Consider the following 17,718-nt stretch of genomic DNA (forward strand, 5'->3'; position numbering starts at 1 on the left):
GATTGAATTTTCCCCTCTCCTTTGAATTTATCTTGGATTCTCTCCAGTAGACCGACAATAGTCAAATGACAGGGTCTTTCTCCTGGAAGGTGGAGCGACCTCGGGGAACAGAAATGTCAGACTGAGTCCATAACAAGCTCCCCTGGCTCCACGTGGGTTGCACAATGCAAGAAAATAAAATAACTTCTGCAGGCGTACACGAAACGTTATCACGTGACTCGGGCTTGCACGTCAGCGCAGTCATCTTTATAAAGGTGGGGGCCACTTTGAGTTCATGTTGATTTTCTGATCTCATCTCGTTGGATATTTTAACTTTACCTCACAGCAAAACAAATCTACCTTCGGGTACAAATAAAGTAACCGTGAACCTTGAACCTTGAACCGTGCTGCGTCCATTATGTTCTCCAGAACTCTCCGACCGGCGGCGCTCAGCCTGCAGAAGCTGCGCCATTTCCCAGGGAGGCGCAGGACGCAGAGCTGCAGCGCGTCTGCTTCTGCAACTGTTCAGTCACTCGGAGACTGTCTGGGTGAGTTTTAATGTCCACCGTGACCCAAGTTGTGCGTAAATCGCGCTCACTCGTTGTTCGTTCAACCTCCAGCGCTGGACTACGGAGGGACGTCGATGCGGCTGAACTACGTGTGGCTGCGGGATCATTGCCGCTCGGCCGCGTCGTACGACTCCAATACGAACCAGAGGATCCTGGACACCGCGAGTATTGACCTGTCCATCCGTCCTGTGCACGCAGCTGTGCGGGATGGCCATCTCGTTCTCCATTGTAAGTCCCGGCATCAACAGAGAGAGAGAGAGAGAGAGAGAGAGAGAGAGAGAGAGAGAGAGGGGGGGGGGGGCAAACCCGAAGTCTTATTATAGGAATAGTACATTTTCATTGGGCAAATGGAACATTATCAGTAAATAATCCATCAATAGAAGTTGATTTATTTCATCAATATATTGTGTCTTGAAGTGCAAATGAACCGTATAATGTTTTTGTTTCCTTGTGTATACAAATGAACTTAAAAGTAATCAAAGTAACTGTTGTTAAGCAGTATTTACTGCATATTGTGTAACAAACATTGGCAGAAGATTAACCCGAGGCATCTGTGGTATAAAGGTTAATCCCAGTTTATTTTTTGGACACAGTGCAACTGACATAAAGTGATAGCTGCCTATGAGTCAATCATATTTTTCCTGTCCTGATCCAGCAATTCTCTTCTCAAAGAGTCCGCCCTGGGATTGCCTTCTGACAGTTTTGCATCATTTGAACTTCATGGTGCTTAATTTCACTCTCTTTTCGCTTCACCATATTTAAATTGCAAGCACAGATGCATATGCATCCACTCTCTTATAGACGTGACGACCTCATTAGTCTCCGTCTACACCTGCTTATACGAGTCACATCATTTCAGTTGACGGTGCGCGTCAAAGAAATGCATAAAGGATTTATTACAGCGTGGAGACTTTATCCCACCTGTTGCATCAGCTTTGCGAGTTAGCCAACGCTAAATGGCATCTGCATCGAGACACATGAATCAGTAGGCCGCGTATTATATTTATTCCCAATAGCCACAGTTTGTGTTTCTTTCTTGCAGGGCCTGGTGGCCACGAGTCAAAGTACAGCCTTAGCTGGCTGGCTGAGAACAGTTACGAGACAAAGAAGCAGCGTGCCGTTCAACCGCGGATCCTTTGGAGTTCCGACATTTACAAAAAGGCAAACATACCCTCTGCCAAGTGGGACGCATTTATGAGCAGCGATGAAGAATTAAAGAAGCTTCTTCAAAACTATCTCTTGTATGGGATCGCTTTTGTGGAAAATGTCCCAGCGACAGTTGAGGCTACAGAGGCCGTTGCCAATAGGGTCAGTCTTATCAGGTACAGGTTGTTGTTGTTGTCGTTTTAACTGAGTTGTCCTTAAGATCCATATGAATGACATTCTCGTGCAAATATTCTTCATCATCAATTTGTTTGTGTTTCCAGTCATTTTGGGTTCGATGCTCCAATACTCTTGTGTTTTGTGTTTTACTTTTCAAAAGGGAGACGACATTTGGAAAAATGTGGTGTTTAACTTCAGATTTTTCCAGAGCTGACACAGCCTACAGCCAGGTGGCGCTAGACCGTCACATAGACAGCACGTACTTTCAAGATCCATGTGGGTAGGTGCAGGAAAGAAGGAACTACTTCCTAATCATCCGCCATTAATGAAAGTGAATGAATAATGTATACTGGTCCTCAATGCACGGTCGTTCGTTATCATCATACACAAATGTTAATGGTGGCAGGTGAATGTACGACAGTGTAAAGTCATCTGATTGAGCATCAAACTAACCTCCAGGCACTTTTTAAGACAAGTCAAAGGGATGATGCTGTTAATGATGATGATGATGATGCTGATTGTTTTGTTTTTTTGGTAGAATTCAGGTTTTCCACTGCATCAAACATGAGGGAACTGGGGGTAGGACGCTTCTGGTGGATGGCTTCAATGCTGCCGAAAAGGCACGAGAGAAATCTTCTGAAAACTTTGAGCTGCTCGCCCGACTGTTCATCAGACAAGAGTACAAAGAAAAGAGGGGCTCCCACAAAAACCACTTTGAAGGCATCGGCCCTCTGCTCAACGTCTATCCTTGGAACAATGAACTTTACCTGATCAGGTAAGTTATTGTTTTTAAGACCCAGTCCCAACTAAACTACAAAATACTCCGTTTCAAAAGGAATATTTTGTAGTTTTAAACAGATGGTGCCACGTTTTACACATAAAATCTACAATAGGATGTGTGTATTTTTATTATTTTTTAAACAGGTACAACAACTTTGACCGATCAGTGCTAAACACTGTCCCACACAACCTGGTTCAGCAATGGTACGTGGCACATCGAGACCTGACAACAGAACTGAGGCGACCAGAGAATGAGCTGTGGGTGAAACTGACTCCAGGAACGGTACCAAAGCTTCACTTGTTAAAAAGAGACCCTCCCAAAAGGATTGTGTGGAGACCTCTTCAAAGCAAATCTGTCGTTTTGCAGCTAATGAGGGCATAATTCAGTGTAAACTAGGTATGCTTATCCTCGCTTGTCTTCATCAGGTGCTCTTCATCGATAACTGGCGCGTCATGCACGGGAGGGAGTCTTTCACTGGCCTGAGGCAGGTCTGTGGATGCTACCTGACCAGAGACGACGTCCTCAGCGCTGCACGCTGCTTTGGTCTGCAGCCCTGAGCCTGACTGCGGTCCCTTCTGTGCCTTATCGGTTAGTCGATAGCATTTTAAAAAGTATTCAGACATCTTTTCTTTTTTGACATTTTATTCCTTCTCCGCCTGCTTGAAATAATTTCAAAATCACAGCTCTAGCCACAAGACCTGAGGACAAAAATCCTCCTATAACAGATCTGGATGACATTTGACTCGTCAGTTAAGGTTGGACTAGAATAATACATTGCTTTATTTCTTTTTTTTTAATCAGGATCTCTAAATGTTATTACACAACTACACCTGCTTGGCTGCTTGCATTAAATATTTATGAAATATTTCACATTTCATATTCTTTCTAACATCGATGGCTTGTGTATCCAATGCAGTGTTCATCAATATGAATTTCAAACTAAATATGAAAAACAAAAAAAACAAAGCGCAAACATCATCTCTACCCTCAAGGAGATCTTGGTGGTGATCCCATTTAGATTAAATTTAAACAGGACTGGCTTTTTTTAGACTTCTGGAGCCTCTCCCTCGGGCATGCTGCTGCGTGGAGCAGCCATGGGAACATTTTCCGTGGCTTCCTCTTTCTTGGAAGAGCTCGCCCTAGTGGGCAGAGAGAGAATTGAAGTTTCATGCTGATACCAGAGATGACTTGATGCTGTGTAATATTGTAAAGAGTCTCAAGTCTCACTTCATCTCGGTGGCCTCGCCGGCTTTGACTGGTTTATATGCGTGCTTCTTCACAGTGTGAACTATAAACCACGCGACCAGGACGATCAGGACACACCCGAGCAACGCCCCGATCACTGCGCCGGCAATCACTCCATGTCCCACTTCTGCATAAACATGCATTTGGCATCTGTTAATGAAGTCTCCTTGCAATTTGTCTTTGCATTCATTCTAGTGAACATACAATAATCCTACCAGCATTCAGCTCAACAGTGCAAAGTGAAAATCCCACGATATTTGTCGCGTTGCACTGGTACTCTCCAAACTGAAACTCGCTTATGTTTCTGATTTCCAGTATTCCAGTTTTGGTCGCTGAGGAAAGGAGTGAACACATGTTGTGAAAGAATGACTGAACACATGTTTTTTTTTTTTGTCACAAGCCTGCACATATAGTACTCACTTCTTCCCATTGCCGGCCTCCTCGTCTTAGCCTGATCCAGATTGGTCCAGCTGTATGTCGGGGGTGGGCTTCCACGCTCACTGTGGCAGGTCAGAGTGACCAGGTGACCTGATTCCACATCACCGTGTATGGCGCAATATGGAGAAGAGGGTTTCTCTGGCAGAACACAAGGAGGATGAATTTATATTTAGTCTTTTTTTTTTTATAAGAAAGCCACATTCAGATTGGAATGATTTCAGTTTTATTTTTGATTGATTAGATTTCTAGAGGGGTCCGGAAACGAAATTCGTGTCACTTTCATGTAACAGTCTGAAGAATTTAAATTCCAACACTGTAAAAACACAACTATGAATGCATTGAGACGTTATGTACAGAAATCTGGTCACACAGGAGCATCATATGTTATCAATATCTCTGTTAAAGGTACAGCGTGTGAAAAAAAGTGAATATAAATGAATCGATATTATTTAGTTCACAGTTCAGTTTGTAGGTCTGTGTGTTTGTATTTTGCGTGTTCAGTATTCATTTTTGCATCACTCATGATGAACACATGGAAATTGTCTTACAAGCATTTTTCATAAAGACAGTGGGAATTTTAAACGTATGCTTAGCATGCAGCAGATTCTCATATATATATATATATATATATATATATATATATATATAGTCCTACTCTAATTTCCACTGCTGACAACGAGGAGATCACATGCAGTAACCATAGAAACTACTCAGGAGGATATGGTCGCCTGCAAGGTTGTTCCTGCAAAGGTGTGAAGGAGACTATTCAAAGTGAATATAATGTCCTAATCCCGCTCTTCAAGGTCGATGTCTTAATAGATGCACTAATGCTGCAACACCGATCTTGGCTAGTGAAACTCAGCTGTGGAAGGAAATCTAAAATATACTATTGAAACACAATGAGAGTTTTACTTGAGTCAAATTTTAGATGCAGTAAAAAATAAATGTCGATGAAAACATCACAAGGGAAGTAAAACATGAAGCCAAAAGCTCGCCCTGTGTCGGCCAGCCACGCCCTAAAAAGCAGGAGAAAAGGGCCAAACGCGAACAACAGGATCGGGGGGGGGGGGGGGGGGCTTTCTTCTCTATCTTGATAAGTCTGAAAGACCCTCAGCAGCTTCTGCTGTCAGACTCCAACGGACTTAGTGCCTCTTTCATCTTTGGCCTGCACGCACATGTCCAGACAATTATTTACTGGCATTGATGCCTAACTGACCCAGAACGCTGACAACGACGCTGGCCTCAAACTGGCCTTCCACGTCGGGAATGTTGTGGACTTCACAGGTGTAGACGCCAGCATCCGATGTTTGCATGTCGCTTATTGTTATTGAGGCATTTCTGGTGGTGGCAGGAGAAGCAGGGAGATGAAGCCTGTCCTTGAACAATTTTCCCAAGACGACAATCCCTGATTGATAGTAATACACCTGAAAAGAAAAGTCAGACCACGTGTTAAATCACAGCACATTTTAAAGTTGCGAGAAAGAAATTTGCTCTACTTCTAAATAAATAGTACTATGAGGAAGTAATAAAAGCTTCTGTACCTACAAATGGTCCCCATGGCATAAAAGTTCAACTTTGAATTAAATCGCATTCAGTAGCATTTGAGTCCAATATTAATTATGTAGTGGTAGTTAATTAAATGTTCATCATCATGTTAAATTAATTAGAAATTATTATTATTTTATATATACTAACACTAAATTTCAGTCATTCAGAGTTTCCATTGAATCTGCATTTATCGGAGGACTCAATCCCAGGCTGTGTTGACTCAGTGAGGCGTGTTCTCCGAGCGGGAGAAAAGAGAGGGAACGTTTGCTTGATTTTTTTATGAATATTCAAGGTTTGTAATGTCGCTGTCTTCTCAGTGCTTTGAATTCAACAGTTTAAGTCCAACTGCAGAATTGCTTTCTGGCAGTTCACATTTAAAACGACAACTTTTTGTGTGCACATGAAAACGTGTAAGAGACAGAGAAATATATCTTTAGCTGCCATAGAGAAAAATGAGTCCAAATGAAACTCGTCACATTTAATCGGAAATCATATTTTTCTCACTCTTTCCGATGGAAGTCAAGGACTCCTCAATGTCGGACACAGTGTCCGTCTATCCCAAATGACAAGACGCTTTATGACATTTTACAAGCGGAAGCATTGTGTATTTGTGAATACCTGCTCCCGTTTCAAGGAGGACAAAGAAACAAAATTCCACTGGATGGCGAGGCCGTTGGTCTGCTCAATAGTCACAAACGTACACTGGAGAAGGATGCTTCCACCTGTTGTGACATTAACATTTTTTTCCGGAGTCTTGACTGTGATGAGCTCAACAAATCCTGCAAAAAGATAAGCATGGTTTCAGCAAAAAACACAAAAAAACACACAAAAAAAACACAAATCCAAATTTCTGTTATCGCCCAAAACGGCATTGTAAGGAAAAGAAGCAGGAATATTGTTACCTATTGCACTTATGAGGACGAACAATCGCAGCGTGATGCACATCTTCACACAATGAAGGCCCACGAATGCAGCTGGGTTCTCAAGAACTGAACGTCTCAACACTGACTGCTGGAAAAAAAAGCCCCGCAGGAGAGGAGGACAAACACAATGCAGTATCGGGCAAGGTTGCAGTACGCGCGGTAATGGACTTCCCGATACTGCATTGATAACACAATGTTTGCATAGCCGTGTTTGCCAGACTGGGTGTGTACAGTGTGCGGTTTTTAGCCGTTTACAGTTTTGGGTGTCGGCAGAAAAATCCATCCTTTCTTTCTTGCGTGAATAAATATGGCCATTTTAAGTTGCACCTAATAAAGTTCCCATCGGAGTCGTCTGCTCTGTGTGTTTGAGGTCGTTGCCTCAACGTGGCAAGGTCAGGTCCGCAGTGTGTCGCGACACCAACGTCGAATCCATTCTGCAGCACTTTGGCAGCACTTTTACAAACAGCTCATCACTCCGTCCTCCTTCGTCTTGTAAGTCATCCTGGTCCAGGGCTCTTCTGGCAGTGGGATTAATGTGATTTAATCCTCACCTGGCCTTTACTGCTCGCCTCAAGGAAGAGTGAACCAGAGCACTGCGACGTGCTGCTTATCATGAGGGAGTTCACTCCCCGGCGTCGCGTGCTCCATAAAGCCATGCCGTTTTACCTTCACATGCAGAATCACACACGATTAACTGTCAGTAATGATCAGAAACTGACATAAGTGATTAACAATGTGAGCAGCGTTGATCAGGGGCGACTGGTGATGAGTGGGAGGGAGAAATCTGTTAATGTGGGAAGAGCAGGGAGGTGCGTGGAGCTAATCGCCCACACGATGAGGATGCTTTCCTGATTTGATTGATTGGGAAGTGAGATGATATCAGCGTCTCCCCAGACTCTCGCCTGGACAGAACACGATGCTGGGCACGTTGGGCACAACCGTACGGGTCAGTCATTCCTCAAATAAATTAAACCAATGGAATGATTTACCAGCCCATCAGGATCTAGGAAATATTGATGAAGAGTCAAGTTACCACATAAATAATTAACAAAGAGGAGATGAATTAAAGATGCAGTTTGTTCTGACTCCATAAAATCTAGTAGCTAACACCAAATAAAATGGGGGAAAAAAAAGTTAAACGCTGCAAATGTTTGGTACAATCAGATGTCAGTATATTTTCAGACAGATTATTTTAGATTTTTTGTGTGGATTAATTTATGCAGAGACTTAATCCAATTGCAGCTCACTAAATAAATTACAATGCTTAGGTATCTGTGAATGAATGTATTATCCATGTAATGTATATACATTAACATCGGAGTGGCCTTTTTTTTGCTTTTATACCCAGCATATCTTACATTTCAATGTTAATTCAATATTACCTTTAATTCCAATGATACTCAGAACATAAAAGGTTGCAAACTATGTCCTTGAACTGTCTTCTGCTTCGACATCCGGAAGCTTTCAGCATATATATCTCCACACAGGCGACCAGTATTTCCCTGTCAGACTGCCAGGGCGGTGTGAGTCAGAGCTTTGTCTCAGAAATAACTGAGTACACACATCTGAGGCGTGGTGATTTCCGACCCTAAATGAAAATGGCTGTCCGGGCATCGGGACTATTTATCAGGTCACGGTCGCGGTAAAGCATGTACATTACTTTATTTGACGGCAATCGTTACTCCAACTGCTTCAGCCGCTGCTGCAAACCGCTAAATGCAGCTGGTTTCGTTCAAGGCAGGGATGCAGTTCAGATGCAAGCCAGCAGATGACAGACCAGACTGTTGGATGTTGTGCTTCTCTGCGCGTGCACGATAGTGTGTTGACGTGCAGGGGAGCACCAGGTAGCCGTTGGCAACAGAGCCAGGAGCAGCACTCTCTCTGGCCTCACTCCCTTTCACCTGCCGTGTCTGCTCCTCACCGCTGTGGCAAAGAAAGAACAAATGTAGGCCAGGCGTAGCAGGACTTCCCATATTCTCCCTGCAAGGTACCAAGCAACCCCTTTCAGAAGCAGTGATGGAACCGTGTCCTCACACACACACACACACAGATTGACAAGATAGTGTAAGTAAAAGGACATAAGTGAGACACAGATACTCAAAGGAAACGTCGCCTGGTACGTTTCGTAATCTCTGACATTCACATGGAGAAGGTGGCCGATCAGAAACTGGAGTACAGGAGACTTTACTTCAGGAAGGCTGTCACTGATAGCTTCCATCATGTGCGAGCGATAAAAAACAGCAAGAACATAGCCGACCATTACTGGCATAGAGAAACATTAGGCTTCCTTATATCTCATTAGCTCCGCTTTGTCTGGTGCCCGTTTCCTCCCACCTCCAAAAACATGCAATTTAGGTGAATTGATTGTTCCAAATTGTACGCAGTGTGTGCGTGAGAGTGGTTGTCTATGTGGCTCCGCGATGCGCTGGCGACGCATTCGGGGTGTCATGTCACCCCTAGTAAGCTGGGATAGGCTCCAGCAACTCCCGTGACCCAGCGAAGCGGAAAAGCGGCAAGAACATGGACGGATGAACGGAATTATGAAGTACTTATATCAGTACTCTATATTGGTAAATACTCAAATATAAGTACTGGCCTGATGAATAGTGCTGATGCATCCCAAATGTTATAGTGAATATGAAAATAATTATAAAATTATAATTATAATGCAAGCAGGCATTCGAAGCGGAGCCACACAGCTGAAGTATTCCCTGCCTTTTCACCACTTTTACCCCCCCCCCCCCCCCCTACAGAAGAACAGCCATCAATTTCTGACCCATGTTAATGGACCCTTTCAATATTTTATATTTTTAAATGGAGTGCTGACAATAGAACACAGAAATTGAAGGCACACTTTGTGAAGCTACTTCACCGGCTCTTTGTCCGTCTTCTCGAACAGACCTATGCACTCCCAAGCAGAGGAAGCCAATCCGATGAAAGCAAGATGAAAACGAAAGATTCAGCCACAGCAAACCCGCACAGATGGAACATCCACACAAACAGTCATTCTGGAAACCAAACAGGAGGATTTGAATGCATTCTTGTTGCATTCAGCACTTTTGGTGTGCTGCAATGGGCACAATTTGAATTTGATTTAGTGCAGGCTGTTCGCCGTACATCGTTGCGTGCAAGCTCATATCATTTATGTACCTCAGCTCCTCTCAAGGTGAACTCTCTCAAGCAGCATAATCAACTATCGAAGTGCTTGGTAGAGGCAGCCGGGAGTAAATTAAAATAAATCAATTAGGTGAGACAAATGTGTGCATTAAATCTGACTTGTATCTGAAGGCTGACATGTCATTACGCAGGTCGGCGAGGAGAATAAGCACGGAAAATGCGTAACGTAACAATAATGCAAGTGTTTAGATGCAATCAGTTTGAACTCCGCAATTAATCAAATTGACTTTGAGAGCATCATGTGCTGTAAAAGCTCATTTTAGGGCATCAAAATGGGTAATAAGTTATTAAAAATTGCACCAAAGTGTATGTAAGAAATACCTCTTTGGATCTTATAGACAGAAACCATCACCCCGAGGTTAATCAACTTCATCTCAACGCTCTGCTTGCATCACTTTAAATCATTGCTATTACCGTAATAAGAGTAAATTCTGGGAGTAATTCATCAACTGTTTGATATTGAATATAGAGTTTCCAATAACATTTCTAAACACGTCTTGTGCTCATGGAATTGCCTGGTATAAAAGAAATCAATTATCATTTGTATCAGTGCGCTATTATTTCCTTTCCATGTCAAGAAAAATATGCAAAATTCTAGAATGTCTAATTTAACAGAGAGTGTATGAAGACATGAATATCCAAAAGCGTACAACATGCATTTGATTTATTTATGAAAGATTAATGTCTAAATAATACAAAGCAATACAAAATGTGCATGTATGATATGAGATGGCAATAAAATAACTTGATTTAGTTATATCGTGTTAGACCAGAATCACAACACATTAAAAGTTTGTGCCGGATTCGATTGTTTTTTCCATGCATGTCACCAACTCTCCTTTATTACATGTTTTTGGACATGCAGGCATTAGTAGAACATGCATGCTCATGCATGCTTTGCACAGAAAGACCCTGGGACCTGAGGCAGCAGGGTTAATAACTTCCCTTATGTGTAATGGCACTTCCTTTTTCTTTTTTTTTTACAGCTAGCTTTGTATATTAATGTAATATATCATCTTTGGAAGAGATATCTGTGTTACCAGATCTCTTTGCAACTAAGATGCTGAGGCATGTCTGGAACAATTTAAATGTTCTCCTGAGCCATTTGTCTAAAGAATTCCATTCTCGTGTTCAGATGTTTTGCGGCTTTTGAAAAGTGGGTGCAAAATTGACTTTGGTTTTTATGGAGTGAAAGAATCGATCCTAATCCGATGTCCGCTTCCCCCATTGAAATGAATAGTCCTCCCGTGGCGCTCTAAGAGCTACTTTCTACTTTTGAAGGTGTTGTGAATATGACTAAATAACATATCAGGTATAGTGTTACGTCTCCGACCACATCTCCTTGCTGTTGCTTAATGCACTTTATGCATTGAAATCTCTGAGTGTTTTTCCTTTTAGCTGCATCCTTGCATGCCTTTCCTTGCACCTGTGCATTATTCATGGTAAAAACTGCCATGTCTCAAAATGAACTGAACAGAAAAAAAGAGGATGCACGGAAAAAACAAGAGCCACACAGGTGAAAGGTGCGACTGTATTTAAAAGCAGCCATTACTTCATGCTTTTCAGTAAGTCTCTATATGGCATTAATACAGTCCAGATTTCACGCAAACGTTCCCGCTGGGTTTCACTGTGTAGACATGTTTCAAATCGCATTGAGTAAATAACAGGTGCAATTAATACAATTATTAATGTTCCAGTCAACTGCTTGAGTTTCAGGGCCCTGGCATGATAAATGACGGCTAGCTGTCCCACTGTCACAGCATACTGGGACACCTATAGAGACCAGAGCCCGTGCTAATGTTAGTATTAACACTTGTGTTAGTCTCACTTATTAGCTGTCATGGACACTAACTCTGCTCAGTAAGACTTTATAGACTGAAGGAGCAGCCCTGATTGGTAATCTTGCAAGGAAAGACCCACGACTAACCCAGAGTCAACAACGATTGGCTTGAAATTAAATGCACGGGTATTTACTTCATCCACGGCGCCCATGCACCTGAGAACATGCTCTGGTAATAATCTGTCGATCACATGCGGCTTTGCTGCCTTATTTTTTAAAACATCATGTTGTGTGAACTTTAAAGTAGCAACTGCCGCCATGAACTCAAGAGGAAATTGTTAAGTTGACTTAATAAATGAAACAGGAAGAGGAGTCATTTCCCCCATACGCTTCTTCTTGAAATCAGTGATGCCGGCCCCTGTTGGTCATTAGGAAGAATTCAACTTTAAGTCACTTTGCCTGACTTGGACTGTGGAGTGAATCCACTGGAATCCATCCCGACAGGTACAGGGTGACGATATGGGCATATTCCCGGCATGCCCAGTAACAGCCACACTCACATTCACACTTACAGGCAACATTGACTTCAAATGTACCTGACCTTCATGTCTTGTCCACTGGGGCCCCACGATGGACACGGTGGACAGATGTGGAACACGTCAGCAGAGTGCCGGGTAAATGGAAGATGAGAGCATTTTCTGTTGCTGATGTGAACTAATTTAAAATTAGATATTTTTTTTCCCATGTATTGAAAACTGAATCAGCACATTTTACGTCAGGGCAGATTCCGCTCCTGGGTTTTGATTTTTCTTCTTCTTCTTTTTTTTTTTTTTTTTGCAATTTGGGAGTAACAAATAGTTTTACATTTGAGACCACTCAGCGTTCTTATTATCAGGACGTTGCTTCACAAGGAACTTAAATAGTGTGGGCAGTGGCCCTCGAACCACCTCTGCTAAGAATCGGTTGAAATCAATGAGCTGATTTGGACAGCAACTTATTGTTTCCTACTGTTTAGAGGTGTGCGTGGATGATAATATTACAAATGTCCCATTGCATCATTACTCTTCTGTGTGCTGCTGGTGCAGACATAATTAGAGGATGTTCTCGTCACCTTCACCACCAAAACATTTATGCTGTAGTTCAAGGCCAGAGTGGAGACAAAAGGAGAAAGATTCAAAAGCACTATAATATATATATATATTGTGTCCGTGACCAGAGGACACAAAGTCTCAGCAAAAAAAATGCAACCTCATTTGTCCTTGTGACAAAACAAATTAATTACGAAGAGCTTCGTGGATGCAGAAGTGAATCTGTCCCGGACTAGGCCAGAAAACTACCGGTACCTCATCCGGCCTGTACTACGGTACATCATTTTTATTATTGTATTTCTTTAGCCAACAGTGGGGATTTTTTTCTCTCCTGAATTCAAAAAGGGCCAAATATTACACTTGTCAGCTGGAGTCACTTTGCGTCTTTATTCAGGAAATATGGTATGAAAGGAGGCATGTTCTCATAAACGCGCAATGTTTTGTAATCAAATTAAAAGGAGATATAATCTTGAAGTTTTCTTAAATTTTGTTTGCAGACTGTCTTCATGTCAAACAGTTCATATCAAAAGCAAGACACCAACTTCGAGGTGACAGCTCTAACAAGCGCGAATAGCAATGGTAAATACCTGATTTCGTCATATTAGTTTGCAACGTTATATGCTATTTACCTTTTGGGGACTAATATCTGAAAAGAAATGAACAAAATGTCAAATGAAACAATATCAGTCCTCAAAGGGCAAATGAAAAGACATTAGCTTTCTTTACTGTATAAGTCTTTATTTGTAAAAAGTCTGTTTTAATGATAACCCTTTTTTATATCACATACTTGAACACCTTGTATTTGTAAAAAAAAAAAACACATTTTGTTCAAACACCTAAAAAAGCTGATTGACACCATAACATTAATTTGCACTGACAAAAACAAAAAACTTCATACTACACAAATGTTGATTCCATGGGTACTGATACTCCAAATGAAACCAAACACCTTAATAAACAATTGAATCAAATAAGCGCCCAAATGTGAACAAAACAATTTACATTACAAAAAAAAAACAAATGCGTTTTTCTTCCAGTGCCAGTATATCAGATGAATTACATTTCCTTCGTATGATAAAACAACAACAACAGTAAGAATCCATAACAAATGCAACAAACACAATAAATCAGAAATTAACACAGGAATTCATAAAATACTGAAAAATAAATAAATGGCCTGTTGGTCTTGTGGGTGTCTTTTTTTTTTTTTTTTTGGTTGCCAATTTTTTTTTTTTACAAATTGTGGGATTTTTTTCATTGTATGTATTTAAATACCGTCTGGTTAAACGTAGTCTCCCTGGTATGCTCCTCCAAGGAGGGAGGTATACTGATGTGTGACTGGGAATCAGCCTCTTGCAAGTCTCATCATACAGACAATAGGCCGTAACCAGAGGTAACTTATTCAAGAGAAAGTACAGGGAACACCCACTCTGTGTGCAATCGCATGGCTTACGTTCAGATGCTACTGGTCAGCATCCTTTACATCCTTTGTAGTTGAAGGGCGATTGATGCTAATGCTAATGCTGAACCTGATAAAACTACAGCATGCACCTGGTGCATCTATTCCAAATTGCGTGATTTACAGTAAATACATTATACATAGAAGTACATATTCGTGATTTGCAAAACCCACGCCATGTACCCTCTATGTTTACAATCCCCCCCCCCCACTAGTTTTATGAACAGTTTGTTTCACAAGATTTATAGAGCTGGCTGTAAAACAAGTGCAATTTGAGCATGTAAACACTGGATCTTTCTTTTCTTGGCTGCGGAGATGGATTTGATGGCAGTGGAGTAAACGTGTGTTAAAATAAACCTTTAAAAAATCAAGTCATGCAAAACAAAACCTACAAGGCACGTACAAAAGGATGAAAGCGCCAGTAGAAGTTCTTCCAACAGTGAGGAGTCACCCGCTCCTCACCCGCTTTGTTCGGGCGGGTGAAATCATCTCGTAGATTATTATAAAGTAGATTGATAAATTGAAGAGCAGTTTTGTGTTCAAAATGCTGCGATAATCTTAGAAATCCTCGAAATTTGCCGTCATAAAAAAAGATAAGATATATTAGTTCAACTGCACTAATACGTGGCTGTAATTTATCCTGTTGTCTTTAACCTTTATTCATATATAGGGGATTCCATTTTACTGAATGCCCCTAACAGTTGCGTTCGAGCACCTTGCTTGAGGGCGCCGACCGGGGAAGTGTATCCCACTCGTCGTCTTAACGTTTTCCTGCTCCTCTGGCTTCTAGAAGACAGCAAGATGATCGTGCCCTTTGTTTTCCTACATAGCAGATTGATGGATGATGGACGAGATCAAAGTGGAAGGCTATGCTGTTGTAAATCTGATGCGATAAAAGGGAACACCCATCAAGAGAATTTCATCGCCACCATTCTATTGGCTGAACCAAGGCATGCTGTAATTTCCATGAACCTTGAACCGCATCTATGTAACAGGTGAAGCAGCACGGGATCAGCGCCGCCGTTAACTCCTTCACTGTGGGAGGACTTCGCCTCGATTTCTCCATCATTTTGTTCGCACCATGCATTTCTTGTGTTTTCACTTTTTGTTTTTTTTAGGTTTCGTTTGCAGAAGTAAGCCAATGCTAGAGAAGCTGTCCATGCCATTAGCAGTGAGGCTAGCTGGTATTACGAACTGCCATGTTTTTGTTCATGCATTAAGAACTATTAAGTGAAAGATATCATATTTACAGTACAATTCACATGTAAATTACACATATACACTAGAGGCAAGAAAATTCACATTGAAATCAGTTCAACACTTTCTCCTTCGCCTCTGCTCCCTAAAACATACGTCTCAAAAAAAAAAAGAAATGTCTTTTCTGTTTCATGTATGCAAAATGTCCTAAAGTAAAAGAAGAGAAGATCCTCACAGCTTTTACGATGAATGCGCTGATTTCATGTTAAGAAAGCAAGTGGATCTGAGTGAAATGACATTAACTGCAGTGCATTGCACTGGAAACCACAGAGTAAATGGATTAGGCCTATTTCTGATCTAATATGTTCCATTCATTTGGCTAATACAACACTTATGGCTGACTTAAGTTCCACATTGGACCAATTGTCTGCACATCTTGCACTTGACAGAAGAGCATCATCTTGCCTCACTGTCTGACTCTTTGCAGAAATCCAACCAATGCTGCATTTCAACAGTTTGACAAGCTGTTAGCGTGCAGCCAAGTGTGAACCAAGGTGAAATGCCTCTGTCAAATGCACCGAATGAACTTCTAATTCATTATGTACTAATTATTACCACTCGCCTTTACAGGATGATAAAACGTGAGGTAACCTGAAAATGTAACTGCGAATCGGTGATCGCACCCCCTCAGAAGTGCCTGAATACTCCTGGCTCCGATGCTTCTGTCCTCGTCTATTGATGTCTGCATCGGGAGGACAGATTTAGTCAAATGTGTAGAGCGAGAAAAGATCTTTATTTTAGCCGACCGTCATGACTGCAGCAGTTTTCATGTGTGTGTAATGCTAATTAAATGGCGTAAGTGGTACCAGGCAGGCTAAACGTTGACACGATGGTGCTACTCTATTCAAGTTTGAATTTTCCAGTCTAAACTCGTTTTGCACGTCGCAACTTTTGAAGAGCAACAACCATCGACCGTCACTTCGACCAGTCGAACGCAGTGCAACACAAATATAACACGCCTCAGAAAGACACCGGCCCCATTTTTTTTGTCATAGTTGCTGCTACTTCGGTTCATTGTGGCACTTGTTGACTCGCCAAAATAAAAGCAGAAGTCACTTTCTTCACATTTAAGAGTAATCACTATGTTTTGGTCAGGTAATCCTTTGGACCTCACAGTTCGCTGAGAGACAAACGACAGAGTGTTCTGCGGTGGGCACAAACATAAATCACCTTGGACACTTCCTTTCTGTTTTTAGGAATTACTTCCTATTTAAAAGCAGATCCATCTCTCTTTCTTTTGCTACTTCAATGATGCATAAAGTTTGAGTATAAACAACCGCTGGACTCGGATCACAGCTTGGGCTACATCACTGTACAAACTTCACTATGAAGGCGACGGATTGTTTCTCTTTCCCTTTTTTCCTTGTGCATACGACGCCCTGCTTTCCAGACGGGAGTGAAGTTGTTTTTTTAGTTTTTTTAAGATGATCTGTTTTCCTTTTTTGTTTGTGTGCATGATAATTTTACTTTTCTTTTCCATGTGGATTTCCTCAGGTAACTTTGCGTATAGCATCCTTTTGAGCCCCTCATAATTGTTTATGCTACAGGACCTCATTGCGGTTTTGGTTTTGTGGGTTTCACTCAAGTTTTAGAGCCTGAAGTGAAGATGACAGCGAGGAAGATGATGATCTACACTTCGGACAAAACTAAACAGCCAAAGGAGGTTGTTTGAAGTTTTTGTTTGCTCTTCCATACAGCATCTGCTGTCCAACTTCCTCATCCGTCTTCTGCATCTTTATTTGTTGAACTCCTATTTGGAGGCTGACTTGGATTCCTCAACCAATAAAGACACTTTTTCAAGCCAATTTAAAAAAGACAAATGTAGTTTGTTGTCCTTTGTAAATGAACCTGAGTACTGTAAATGAAGTGTGTGTGTGTGTGTGTGTGTGTGTGTGTGTGTGTGTGTATCATATGGGTTGGAGGCCTTTTTGTCTTCATTTCACTTCATGGCTATTTCTCATCAAATCTCCCCAAGAACCAAGGCCTTATTCCTGACTGTCCTCGTGTGCCTGATCATATGTGTTTTTTTTTTTTATAGCACTGATTGAGTTTGAAAGTGACATTTGAATTCCTTCCTCCCACATCTTGTACATGTTACCATCCCAATCAAATATTCTTGCCTACGACTGTTAACACTGAAAAAAACTCTCA

General features: G+C 41.6%; 2 protein-coding genes across 4 annotated transcripts; one reads left to right on the forward strand and one right to left on the reverse strand.

Moving 5' to 3' along the window:
• The first annotated feature begins 41 nt into the window (after positions 1–41).
• On the forward strand, positions 42–5,136 carry LOC137900398 (trimethyllysine dioxygenase, mitochondrial-like). Of its 3 annotated transcripts, none has more exons than XM_068744479.1 (8): positions 42–527; positions 600–776; positions 1,591–1,870; positions 2,032–2,151; positions 2,410–2,646; positions 2,796–2,934; positions 3,078–3,240; positions 3,336–3,607. In XM_068744479.1, the coding sequence occupies exons 1-7, from the start codon at positions 398–400 to the stop codon at positions 3,207–3,209; spliced, it is 1,215 nt and encodes a 404-aa protein (XP_068600580.1). In that variant the 5' UTR covers positions 42–397; the 3' UTR covers positions 3,210–3,240; positions 3,336–3,607. The 3 variants fall into 3 exon arrangements, with proteins under 3 accessions (XP_068600580.1, XP_068600579.1, XP_068600578.1); XM_068744478.1 differs by lacking the exon at positions 3,336–3,607 and adding an exon at positions 3,935–5,136 and having other exon boundaries at positions 43–527; XM_068744477.1 differs by having other exon boundaries at positions 45–527; positions 3,078–3,599.
• Positions 3,698–6,828, reverse strand: LOC137900399 (V-set and immunoglobulin domain-containing protein 1-like). Its single transcript, XM_068744480.1, has 7 exons — positions 6,786–6,828; positions 6,502–6,662; positions 5,552–5,759; positions 4,318–4,473; positions 4,113–4,229; positions 3,880–4,024; positions 3,698–3,791 (listed from the first exon to the last, which is right to left on the reverse strand). The coding sequence occupies exons 1-7, from the start codon at positions 6,826–6,828 to the stop codon at positions 3,698–3,700; spliced, it is 924 nt and encodes a 307-aa protein (XP_068600581.1).
• Positions 6,829–17,718: the final 10,890 nt, after the last annotated feature.

Source organism: Brachionichthys hirsutus, chromosome 10, assembly GCF_040956055.1.
Source record: "Brachionichthys hirsutus isolate HB-005 chromosome 10, CSIRO-AGI_Bhir_v1, whole genome shotgun sequence".
Lineage (NCBI taxonomy): Eukaryota > Metazoa > Chordata > Actinopteri > Lophiiformes > Brachionichthyidae > Brachionichthys > Brachionichthys hirsutus.